A 14,018-nucleotide genomic window follows, 5' to 3' on the forward strand; every position below is an offset into this window, starting at 1 on the left:
AAATCATTGGTAAACAAGCGTAGTGCTGAAAATATACACTTTGACTGCTGTTTTGACAGGGCTAGGGTCTTTACTCTTGGCTACATTTGAAAATAAAACGCTACATTAATTAATACTAGACATAGACATTAATTAGCATTGATCTATTTATGGCGTGAAATTATTGTCAGGTACCCAATTCTGTGGAATCAGCCATAGAGATGATCTAATTCTGTGTAATCAGCCAGAGAGATCATCTAATTCTGTGGAATCAGCCATAGAGATAATCAAATTATGTGGAATCAGCCATAGAGATCATCTAATTCTGTGGAATCAGCCATAGAGATCATCTAATTCTGTGGAATCAGCCAGAGAGATCATCTAATTCTGTGGAATCAGCCATAGAGATAATCAAATTCTGTGGAATCAGCCATAGAGATCATCTAATTTTGTATGAAACAGCATCACATTTATTTCTCAAATTTTGTGAGTTTTCACTCTTTCGGCGGAGTACCGAACATATTTTCGGCCACAATATTTTCCCTGACCGAAACTTCGGTGCATCCCTAATTTTAAACTAGCCAAATCCCTACCTCTGCTTACCCTCTTTGTTTGTACAAATAAAAGGTGATACTTCATCAATATGCACCCAAAATATAACAGAAACCCCTTTATTATAATTTTTTTTAAAGACGCGCTGAATGACATTCAGGGGAGAATTCACAAAGAATGGATTGCGCGGTGCTAATAGACCTGTCGCTAAACCACGCCCCAAAATAAAATTTGTCCAATCATATCACAGCAAAAATCTTCGCTGCAGAAAACTCGGTCAACACCAGAAAAGCCATTTGTGGGCTGCATCAAACCAGACGGCTGTGATCAAAACCACTGTGTAAGAGTTCAGTTTATATGTTATTATCTACCTAATATCCGATGGTGAAACGCTGTGCGTGGGGTACCTGTAATTCGGACACCAGGTACCCTGAAAGACTGGATGGAGGAGTATATTTCATACCTTCCCCGAAGCCCAAACGAAAACTAGAGAAATGCAAGCGATGGATTATGTTGTGTCGTCGACCACATACACAACTGAATGTGAAGACCATTACCAAGGACACTTATGTTTGCTCAAAGGTAAGGTCAATTCATAAAGACATAATATTTGACGGCATGTATTAGAAACGTAGACCAAACTATTAGTTTGCTAACGTTTGACTTTGACTGCGAACTAGCTATCGTATATCCAGCCCAGTTAGCTAACGTTAGCTGCCAACATGTAACGATACCGCAGATATTTCTGCATCATAAGGTTAGCTTTCTGCATCATAACGTGAGCCTTCTGTATCATAAGGTTAGCTTTCTGCATCATAACGTCAGCAACGTTACCGCAAGCCAGGTGCATAACAGTGGAAATGATGACCAACAAGGACAGTTATAGTTATAGATGTAATGTAGTGACCACCATTGATAGTATAAAGAACTGGCTAACAGACAACAGAATACTAATAACATGAATACTACTACATGCACTAAGAATGCTCGATGCACTTCAGATGCCATAGTGCCACTTGAAACCAGTAACAACAGGGACAATGATGTAAACAGTAAATAAGTCCTGGACTTTTCGTTTTATCCCTGACAAGGCAAACACAAATGTTGATCTGTCAAAGTTGTTATGTTTGTTGTCAATAAAATCCACTTTGAGCTGCATTTTATGTATGAAAGATGCTCCATAAATGAACTATTATTATTATCTGTCTATGCTTAGCTAATACTCAGCTTTTTGTGTTTTTTTTCACAGAATGAGGTGTGCTGGAGATGTTACTGCCCTCACAGAGACGACACAGGTCAACCCAAGACAGGACATGAGTGACAATGAAAGAGGTCTGATTTATGTTTTTGGACTAATGTGAGCATCATGGAATGTGTGCAGCTTTACAATCATGTCATTAACTGAATAATATCCCTCTCTCCTCATTCACTTCTCCCCCTCATCCCTCTCTCCTCATTCACCTCCCCCTCATCCCTCTCCCCTTATCCATCACACCTCTCTCCTCCCCTCTTACTCCAGATGAGTGCCGGCCTGTGGGCACCAGGCTCCCCCAATGGAAGGTGGACATTACTAGAAAGATAAACAGAATGCTTAATAGGAATGTTAGAGGTTCTAGAAGGTTCTACTATGACATCATCACCAACGTTCCAGAATGATCGGGCAGAACTAAGGTTCTAGAATGTACTGCCATGACATCATCACACACGTTCCAGAATATTCGGGCGGCACTAATTTTCTAGTATGTTCCTAACAATAGGTCTGTGGGTGAATTATGTACCATTACAATCACTACAGTACTGTATTAAGTTTCAAAAGTAAAAGTACAGTACATATTCTATAGGGTGTTCTTGTATTTCAGTGCATTCAACCCTCGATTGACCTGAAGGTTGTTAAAGTGGTCCAGTTATGCTGCTCTGTGTCCCTCAGATTGCTGGTTTACAATGTTAAAGTACTTAATCTTCATCAACAGTTGCTGATATTGCAAATGTCAACAGACCAGGCTATTAATCCATAATGGAGGTACTAGAAGAATATAATGTTAAATTACCATAGATGTATCACAACAACACATGATATTGTTCGCTATTCCAGTTTATATCGTACATCCATTTGTGTAACTATAAATCCATGTATATTTATTGTATATATTAAAAATAGTGGCTATTTATGTACACTTTAGTTGTGGGTTTTCTTTTCTAATCAGAGTGATCTATCTTGAGAATGTGTTGTATATGCATTTATTTATATTTATATTAAATATAACTTATACTTAGTGTTATAAGAAAAGCTATGTCCTGACCTGTACCCATTTACTGTGATTTACAGGTATTTTGGTAAATGGCTGTATTTATATAGCGCTTTTATCCAAAGCGCTTTACAATTTGTTTCTCACATCTTACCCATTCACTCACACATTCACACACCGACGGTGGAGGCAACCATGCAAGGTGCCAACCTGCTCATCAGTGTCTTGCTCAAGGACACTTCGACACGCTGCCCGGGAGGAGCGAGAATCAAACCGGGAACCTCCGGATTACCAGACGACTGCTCTACTCCCAAGCCACTGTCGCCCCCTAGGTCTATTTTATTATTAGGTATTTTTACTTTGGTCTCTATCACTATACATTTATAGTTAGTGTAATCAATCATTTGACCTGATGTACACTAGAATGTGCAGCATACCATTCTCTGACGTCTCACCCCTTTATGGAGGAGGATTGTTGGCAAGTGACAGCTCTCACTTTTTTCCTCATTCTAGTGACTAGTGACACAACTGTCGGGTCTAGCTCGTATACTGCGTTGGACCACTAAACTAAATGTATCAGCAATAGTAGTAATCATGGATTATAGTCATAGTTCTTGTAATCTTCAATCAAGTCAACTGTAAGTAATGCTTGAGACGTTATCTATAGCTAATGCTTGCATCACCATGGAGGTCTAAGGTAAATGTGTATCTCATGAACGTACTTTTCCACTGCATATTGTAACCCTCTCTGTCTGCTTCTAGATGAAATATTTGTGTTATCTTTAAAAAACAGGTCTATTACCTGCTGTGGTAAATCTCCAGCGGCCTAGCCCCTTTCGTGACTGTGAAGCAAGGCTTGCATCACAGTCAGGAAAGGGGCTGCCTGCCGCCATCGTCAGCGAGAGTCATTCACGGTCTGCTCTGTGTCAGAGTTTTCAAAGGGGGCGTGGCTTAGCGATAGGTCTGTCTTTGCGCGCTATTTACTAAGGATATTGCGCGGATGAGATACTAGCGAAAACACAGCCATAGGTGAGCAGTTTGCTCCTGATTTGCTCCAGCACAGTTTGCTTACGGAGCAGTTTGCACCTGACAGCACTAATGGCAGATATCAGGAAAGGGAAAAATAAACCCAAAATGAGGCATAGACAGAACATTATTTTTCACCATTAGTATTCCGTTTATTTCGTATTGTATAGAACTTGCCTATGACAATAAATTATCTCTGCATATGGCCAAAACAGAATACATCATCTTTGGTTCCCAACCCAGGCTGCGGAAGCTGGTCTCGCCCAGCATAAATCTCGAGGGCCAGCTTTTTGCAGCAAAAAAGTGTATGAGCTATCTAGGTTGCCACCTAGACAGCAGCCTGAGCGGGGAATCCATGGCTCTCAAAACTATGAGCAAGGTGAATGGCAGAACAACATTTCTGAACAGGAAAGCACATTTACTAGACCCTGAAAGTCTTCACATTCTGGCAAATTCTCTTGTTTCTTGTTGCTTCGACTATGCTATCTGTTCTTGGTACGGAGGTCTGACCAAAGTTTTAAAAGATAAATTACAGGTTTCCCAGAACAAACTCATCCGATTAACTCTAGGACTAGCCTCCAGAGCACATGTGGGCAAACACTTCCAGTTGCTGGGCTGTCCTCTGGAAGCCAGGTCCGTTCAACTTCAGCTCAACATAGTTCACAACATTTATAATAATAGGGCCCCCTCTTATCTTACAAATTATTTTCAGTGGAACAGGGACATGCACACCCATAACACCAGAGCCAGCATTGCTGACCTGCGTATTCCAAGGTTCAAAACTAATATGGGCAAATGTTCTTTTAAATTCTGGGGAGCCACAATTTGGAATTTGCTACCTTCACAGCTATAATGCATCAGTAGCCGGCACAATTTTAAGAAAAAAGTCAAATCTTGGCTCCTCGACAATGTCCAAAACTAGATTTAAAAATGCATGAAAATGGTGTCCGATACATTGTTGCCTGTGGCTACATTTGTACTGCTTTTAAAATGTTCATGTCTATGTAGTTTGTCAAATTGTTATTTATGGTCCTGTTTTGTATTGCTTATCTGTCTGAGACCAAGGACCACAATGGAAATAAGTCTCGACTTTTTTGTGTAGCATCCTTGACGTTTTTCTGGAATCTTGTATCTTTAAAAATGTCTAATAAGTGCGGTCAGGAGGCGTAGCGGAGATTGCGCTCGTCACCAATACAGGAGATGCTGGGTTCGAGCCAAGCTCTCGGCGTTGCCACCAGCTTGGCTGGCCATTCACACTAATACAATTGGCAGTATTAGGGGGTGGGGAAGCTGGCGGGTGGGAATCTGGCGTTGTGGACAGCGACGCCTACAGGTCAGGTCTCGGCGCTTGCTAAGCGGGGCAGGACTTGGTGGAGATAGCGTGCCCTCCCACGCGTTACACTTCACCACGCATTACACTTCACCAATGAGAGTCCTCGCTGCCAAGTGAAAAGACGTCACTGGCTGTCGGCGCACGTCTCGGAGGAAGCGTGCGATCGACTCGGGATGCCCTTGTACCGACTCGTAGGAGAACATGCATGCAGCCAGGTAGGGGAGGGGGGGAATTGGCACAACGACTAATTGGGACGGGGAGAAAATCAGAGAAAGAAAAAAAGAAAAAAAAAGTCGAATCAAATCTAAATCAAATCATCAAATCAAACGCAGTTACTACCTAATTTCACCCGTTGCGCCTCCTCTGTAAATAGCAAACTGTGTTTCAGAGCAATTTTCACCGGCTTAGCGTCAGAAAAAGCCGCGCAATCCCTTTTGTGAATTCGCCCCTCAGAGTTTAAAACGTTGCCAACATTTTTAACAAAAAGTTTTTTAAAGAAATAACTATTTATCCGTATTATTATTAATTTAAAAGAACAAGCCAACATTTTGGGAAATTAGCTTATCGTCTTCTCCAGAGAGAGACAATAAGATAGATACCGGTTTCCTCTCTTTGCGTTCAGAAGAAAGCTATCTGGCTGCATGTTAGCCTAGCTTAGCACAATGAATGGAAGCAGTGACGGGTAGCCTAGGCATTGTCCAACTAACACCTCTCCCGAAGGCTAACTAGCACTGTCCGCTTCCATTCATTGTTAGTTGGACACCTTCGTAAGGTTGTATGCTTTGTACTGAACGCACAGAGAGGAAACCGGTATCTATCTTATTGTCTCTCTCTGGAGAAGGCGGTACGCTAATTTCCCAAAATGTTGGCGTGTTCCTTTAAGTCTGAGTCCTCGTCTGCACAGTGCTGGACTCAAGTCCTACAGCCCTGCTGGCTGCCGCTGACCGGAGGTAGGCGGGGAGGGATAAAGAAATGCCTCGTTTCTTCTGGTCTCTGGGTCAAGTTCCAGCCTGCGAGACCCAGCACTCCTGGTGCTAAGCTGGATGGAATGGAGGTCTAGATCACCGGGTAACCATTCAGCCACTCACCATGCGGATGCCGTTCTCGAAGGCCTGCCGGGCGAGCGACGCTGGACCGTCCACGGTCTTCCCATCGTCATCTGGCCCCCAAGATGCACTGTAGATGTCTATATGCTGAGGCTGCAGACTCAGAGACTTGGCCTCCACCATGTCCGTCACATCACCGTCCAGCATACGCACACCTGGAGACACACACACACACAACGAACCAGCTCAAACTACAATGCATGGTTTCTCTGGTAATCACCACACAAACATCAGGCATGGTTTGGTCATCTGACAATCACCACACAAACATCAGGCATGGTTTGGTCAATCTGACAATCACCACACAAACATCAGGCATGGTTTGGTCATCTGACAATCACCACACAAACATCAGGCATGGTTTGGTCATCTGACAATCACCACACAAACATCAGGCATGGTTTGGTCATCTGACAATCACCACACAAACATCAGGCATGGTTTGGTCATCTGACAATCACCACACAAACATCAGGCATGGTTTGATCCTCTTGTAATCACAACACAAACATCAGGCATGGTTTGATCCTCTTGTAATCACCACACAAACATCAGGCATGGTTTGGTCATCTGACAATCACCACACAAACATCAGGCATGGTTTGGTCATCTGACAATCACCACACAAACATCAGGCATGGTTTGGTCATCTGACAATCACCACACAAACATCAGGCATGGTTTGGTCATCTGACAATCACCACACAAACATCAGGCATGGTTTGATCCTCTTGTAATCACAACACAAACATCAGGCATGGTTTGATCCTCTTGTAATCACCACACAAACATCAGGCATGGTTTGGTCATCTGACAATCACCACACAAACATCAGGCATGGTTTGGTCATCTGACAATCACCACACAAACATCAGGCATGGTTTGGTCATCTGACAATCACCACACAAACATCAGGCATGGTTTGGTCATCTGACAATCACCACACAAACATCAGGCATGGTTTGATCCTCTTGTAATCACAACACAAACATCAGGCATGGTTTGATCCTCTTGTAATCACCACACAAACATCAGGCATGGTTTGGTCATCTGACAATCACCACACAAACATCAGGCATGGTTTGGTCATCTGACAATCACCACACAAACATCAGGCATGGTTTGGTCATCTGACAATCACCACACAAACATCAGGCATGGTTTGGTCATCTGACAATCACCACACAAATATCAGGCATGGTTTGATCCTCTTGTAATCACCATTCACCACACAAACATCAGGCATGGTTTGGTCATCTGACAATCACCACACAAACATCAGGCATGGTTTGGTCATCTGACAATCACCACACAAACATCAGGCATGGTTTGGTCATCTGACAATCACCACACAAATATCAGGCATGGTTTGATCCTCTTGTAATCACCACACAAACATCAAGCATGGTTTGATCCTCTTGTAATCACCACACAAACATCAGGCATGGTTTGATCCTCTTGTAATCACCACACAAACATCAAGCATGGTTTGATCCTCTTTTATACAACGGCATGCAAATTTCTCGATTCTGATTGGCTGAAACAGTCAATTTACACGTATGTATTCTTCACAATTCCACGTTCCTGGTCCCAGGACCCGCCCACAACCGAATTACAATCACTCCGCCGTGCGGATTTTTAGGAAAAAACAAGATGGCGGACAATAATCTTAAATGGATATGTTGATAGCGTCATAACGACTAAATATAAACCGATTCTGTCACGGCGAATGTCTTAGTTCTTTAAACAATGTTGGATGATGTAATTGATGGGTCATGAGTCATTGTGGAACAAAATAAAAATTGCGCGGATTGATTGATTGATTAATTTGCATTTTTTTTACCTACTTTCAAGCAGCTGGGAGGTGCGCTGTTGTAAGTGAGCATGGCCTATTGAATTGATTGATTGATTGCTAATTTTATTACCGTCTGCCTGGTTTCCAACTGGTTAAGTTTAGGCCCTCTTTCGAAGTTGGTTAAGGTTAGAGTTCGTCTTTAGAGCAGGGCGATAGACCACCAGGCCTGGTTCCAAACTCTAACCTTAACCAACTTCGAAAGAGGGCCTAAACTTAACCAGTTGGAAACAAGGCGGACAGTAATACAATTAGCAATCAATCAATTCAATAACCCACGCTCACTTAAAACAGCGCACCTCCCAGCTGCTTCTATAGAAAGTAGGTTTAAAAAAATAAAAATTTAATTAAATTCCTATAGGGCAAAGAAAACTTTTTTTTAATTTGTTTTACCTTTATAGACGCATCTAAGAATGAAGTTATATAGAAAGTAGGTTAAAAACTAAAGAAAAGTTGGATGTGTTAGTTGGTTGGATGTCTTAGTTGAAAGACAGTTGGATGTGTTAGTTGGTTGGATGTCTAGGTGAAAGACAGTTGGATGTGTTAGTTGGTTGGATGTCTTAGTTGAAAGACAGTTGGATGTGTTAGTTGGTTGGATGTCTTAGTTGAAAGACAGTTGGATGTGTTAGTTGGTTGGATGTCCTACTGAGAACAGTTGGATGCACTTCCGAGCTGCTTCCACATGGAGGCAACTTCTCTTTTTTGTTGTTGTGGGAACTACTTTTTCTGGCGGATGGTTTTTTCAATAAATCTTCGATTAATGTGTGTTTATTGTATAGCAATAAGGTTTGATGAATGTGCCAGTATAAAAGCATTACACCACTTGTAGTCATGGTTTGTGAAAAATCTAACGACCACCCCTAGGCATGGTTTATTTTTCACAAACCACTCCTGCGCGTGATGTAATGCTTAAGTAATCACCACACAAACATCAGGCATGGTTTGATCCTCTGATAATCACCACACAAACATCAGGCATGGTTTGGTTTTCTGGTAATCACCACACAAACATCAGCAACATTTAGCCACTGCTAATGCTAAATAAATGAGTCATAGAGACAACATTTAGCCACTGCTAAATGAATGAGTAATACACAACATTTAGCCACTCAACTGCTAATGCTAAATGAATGAGTGATACAAAACATTTAACAACTGCTAATGCTAACAGAAAAATGTGCATGCCCAGGCGCGGAAATCCCACAGGGGACAGGGGGGACATGCCCCCCCCCATCCTGAGAAAGATATGATATGTCCCCCCCAATATATCACTGTAAACATAACTATGTAATTCAATAGAATAAATAATACGCAATGAAAGAACTGCTGATTATAGACACTTAACCCTTTCAGTGCCACGGACGACATATCTCGTTTTATCAGCCCCCCCATTGAGTGCCCACGACGACAAATAGTTATATTTTTTTATTAGCGATCTGAATTCATATTTCATCAACCGAGTCTCCCGTTGGTACACCAGCCCCTACAGGAGTTCAGATTGAAAAAAAGCGCCCCCTATCGTCTATCCCTGTGTAACTGCAGGTCAGTCGCTTAGACTGACCTGGGATCTGTAGATCTCTGGGGGGGAGCCAACTGGCTCCTTGTGCTGGCGAGCAGTCTGCTCAAGAGCGATCTGCTTGCGGGACGGAAATCAGCCTGGAATATATATTTACAGCAGCCAATAATCAATCAATAAGCGTGATCGATATTTGGAATGGCGATCAGGAATTGAAATAATCTTTTTGGAGAACATCTGATCTGAGGTAAGGAATCTATTTTACCAGTCTTGGGATAATCGGAGTTGTATTAGCTGAGATCTCTGCGTTTGCCCTATGTGTGATGTGGCTGTTTGGCTGTGATCGCTGATAAGAGAATCGATTTTTCAGCTTGCGTCTATAGCGTGCATACGTACACATAATACTATCGATAATCTAGCGTTTATTTGAAAACGATTCATAAATAGGCCGAAAAATGACAACGTTTTTGTGTATTCTAGAATATTCCAGTAAATGTCTTTTATCATGGAATCTTTATATTTTCCTTGAAAACGACGGCTTTTCAAAATGCTATAAAATGAAAATGAACAGATAAAAAAACAATCCGCTTCGACAATGTTGACTGCAAACGAGTCATTGATAAGCGACGGGCAGATTAGACAAATAGCCATAATTTAAAACATAGATTAGGCGTTTTTAACGCCAACATTGAAGTGGATGGTGGCATTCAACAGGGTAAATCAATGTTAATCAAAGGCGCTGAAAGTGTTAATAGCGAGTTTTTAAGTTTCCAAAGATTGCGACCCCCCCCCGCATTTCCTTCACAATGGTTTGATCAACTGCCTCCCGAGTCCCACCCCCAGCACGCAGTCAGTGGTGCATGAGATGCAGGTAGGCTCAGTGCGTCTGTAAATATCACAGCGGCAGACCTTTCCAGTAAGTTGTTCAAACAAAGGATATGTTAGACATGTCTTTACTTCTACCACTCAATACAATAAAACACATTTATAATCACCACCTTCTCTTAATTTTCGCTGCATTGAATTACAGGTCACTCTTTATCTTAGCTAGCGGTTAGCTGACGTTGCTAGCTGCTAGTAACATCAACCAGTGTTTGACTAGCTAGCTACCTTGTAGATCGAAGCCCATTATAGAATAATAGAAGATAGTATGATAGAAGCCCATCTCCTACTGTAAATAACCTGCACACTGTGTGTGTGTGTGTGTGTGTGTGTGTGTGTGTGTGTGTGTGTGTGTGTGTGTGTGTGTCTAGCCAGCCAGTCAGGTAGAACATGACAGAAAAAAGACCGACATCAGAGCCTATTTCAGTACACCAAAATGCAAAGTAATAACCCTAGTAGCCTAATATCTCAAAGACTAGACTACAGAGGTTGAAAAATGTTCATACGAAAGAAGTGAAATGCTAAAATCATTTGATAATGATGTCATTAGGCAGAGCAGGCAAGAAATGGTACACAGACACTGACAGCAGAGCTGGGGACAGATACAGTAGACTGGCAGAGACAGGGAGTCTCAAGTATGTTTGTTGAGTTTTTGTTTGGCAACATTATGAAATGTTCTCTATTTTTTAGACTTGTAAAATATGGACATATTTTTATTTAACCTTTATTTACCCAGGCAAGCAATTAAGAATAAATTCTTAACATTTATTTTAACATAATTGGACAATGCCATGGATTGTTGCCACTCTCAAACTTAAACTGGTGACTGAACCACGATTTGTTTAAACAGTCACATATCAAAGTGCTTGACTTAAACATAACATATATCAAAGTGCTTGACTTAAACTTTAAAGTCTCTTCTCACATACAAAACAACTCTGTTCCTCAATATACATTTAACATATTACAACGTAGGCTATGTGTTACAGCACTACTTTTGGTGTCCCTCCCAGGAATTGCTCTTGAGAAAATGTAATGGAATTGTCCCCCCCAAAGTTGATATCAGATTTTCGCCCCTGATAGACACGCCCCACCAGCTCCTTATAAGGCGATGGACAGTGTGCAAAACTGATTCAACAGCTCCTTATACTGGAAGCGAGAAGCTCAGCATTGCATCCGTGCTGTGCTGACCCCCATATTCAACAGGTAGCATGGAAGTGATTTGAGACTGATCAAAATTTGATTAGATTCAAATTAGGCTTGGGCGGTATGACGGTATACCAGGGTATTTCGAGATCCCGCCGGTATGATTCTCAATACCGTGACGTCACAGACTGCTATTACACTGACACTGAGTTGATTGTAGTGCACTGCACAGCACGCGCCAGCAGAGGGTTACGTGGATATCGTTCTGGGACTGGGAGCTAACGTTATAGTAGTACCTGGATGGTGCGGCGTAACTGGCTACCATTCTGGGACTGGGAGCTAACGTTATAGTAGTACCTGGATGGTGCAGGGTAACTGGCTACCGTCCCGGGAGCTCACGTTGATACCTGGATGGTGCTAACTAACTAGCTACCGTCCCGGGAGCTCACGTTGATACCTGGATGGTGCACTGCTAACTAACTAGCTACCGTCCCGGGAGCTCACGTTGATACCTGGATGGTGCTAACTAACTAGCTACCGTCCCGGGAGCTTACGCTGATACCTGGATGGTGCTAACTAATTAGCTACCGTCCCGGGAGCTCACGTTGATACCTGGATGGGGCTAACTAACTAGCTACCGTCCCGGGAGCTGACGTTGATACCTGGATGGTGCTAACTAACTAGCTACCGTCCCGGGAGCTCACGTTGATACCTACTAACTGGCTACCGTTCTGCGATTTGTTTACTTCGAGGTTGAAGAACTTTTAGGTTGAAAGAACGGCCCTAATCTCAACGTGTTTCAATATAAGCGTTATGTATGGTGATAACGAGTATATTGTTAGCTCCGCCCTCCCCCCCCCCCCCCCCCCCCCCCCCCGATGAAAATGAAAGTCATACCGCCATATACCGTATACCGGGGTATTATGTCAGCAAGGTATGACGGTATGAAAAAAATTATACCGCCCAAGCCTAATTCAAATGTAGATGTGTCCAAAGTGTATCATGTCTTCTACTACCTGTACCTCCCCTCCCCCTCCCCCATGCTGCTATGATGCCTGAATTTCCCCAAGGGGATCAATAAAGGAATATCTTATCTTATTCCCTCTGGTTTAAGACGGTACAAAACTGTTTTTTTATTTATAATTTTTTTTCTGTTTCTGATTTTCTCTGATTCCCGTCCCAATTAGTCGTTGTGCCAATTCCCCCCCCCCCCCCCCCCCCCTCCCCTACCTGGCTGCTGTATGCATGTTCTCCTACGAGTCGGTACAAGGGCGTCCCGAGTCGATCGCACGCTTCCTCCGAGACGTGTGCCGACAGCCAGTGACGTCTTTTCACTTGGCAGCGAGGACTCTCATTGGTGAAGTGTAACGCGTGGGAGGGCACGCTATCTCCACCAAGTCCTGCCCCGCTTAGCAAGCGCAGAGACCTGACCTGTAGGCGTCGCTGTCCACAACGCCAGATTCCCACCCGCCAGCTTCCCCACCCCCTAATACTGCCAATTGTATGAGTGTGAATGGCCAGCCAAGCTGGTGGCAACGCCGAGAGCTGGACTCGAACCCAGCATCTCCTGCATTGTTGATGAGCGCAATCTCCGCTACGCCACCTGACCGCCTTCGGTACAAAACTGTTAAGTGAAAATGAGCGACTCTCTCCCGAATCCTAAAACTAAAGTGCTGAAGTCTGAAGCCGCCGTCGAGCTAGGAACGATGTTGTAGATGACACAGAGAGCACCCAGAGGGAATGTTCTGAGCTGATGAGGTAGTACATTTTCTGTTTTCCATTCCCCTTTCGATGCAATTCCACTGAAACCATCGACATACACACAGTATGATATAATTCTGTGATAGAAGACATTCACTCACCTCCTATCCTAGCGTTGTAGGCAATACCCACAATGCAGTGGGAGTTGTTAGCTGCTGCAGCCACCTCGCCTGCACACCGAGTACCATGTCTGAGGAGACAAAAGGAGAGAGGACATTTATTATACACATACACACACACCATCCCATGTCTGAGGAAGAGAGGACATTTATTACACACGTGTAAATCAAGAGAGAGAACATCAGAATTAATCACAGAGACAAAAGCATTCACAGCAACTGCCCCATGTGAAATTCTCCACTGTAAATCCCCAACTCTTTTAGTTAACAGTGGTTTGTATAGTGCTCTCCACTCAGGCCTCTGAGCATCCTGCAGGCCCATATGAGCTCTCCATGGAGTGTCAACCCTATCCTTCAGCCTGTTTTGGTTCAACACTTTAACACACAGGTAATACATAACTTTGCCCACCATAGTGCTCAGCCTGCAATCAGCAGCACTGCTCACCTCTAACAGACAACCATCACATTTAAAAATAGGACTAAGTTTCACCTCAGGAAAA

General features: G+C 43.0%; 1 protein-coding gene across 4 annotated transcripts in view; it reads right to left on the reverse strand.

The window, feature by feature from the left end:
• The window catches only part of pcsk5b (proprotein convertase subtilisin/kexin type 5b), a 292,169-nt gene that overhangs the window by 107,904 nt on the left and 170,247 nt on the right, over positions 1 to 14,018 (reverse strand). For all 4 annotated transcript variants that reach the window (XM_084338245.1, XM_084338244.1, XM_084338246.1 and 1 more), the window contains exons 6-7: positions 13,501 to 13,589; positions 6,225 to 6,397 (exon numbers count right to left, since the gene is read on the reverse strand). In XM_084338245.1, the coding sequence (XP_084194371.1) occupies positions 6,225 to 6,397; positions 13,501 to 13,589 (262 nt within the window). The remainder of the gene's footprint in view (positions 1 to 6,224; positions 6,398 to 13,500; positions 13,590 to 14,018) is intronic.

This window comes from Notolepis coatsorum, assembly GCF_963971535.1.
Source record: "Notolepis coatsorum genome assembly, chromosome: 2".
Lineage (NCBI taxonomy): Eukaryota > Metazoa > Chordata > Actinopteri > Aulopiformes > Paralepididae > Notolepis > Notolepis coatsorum.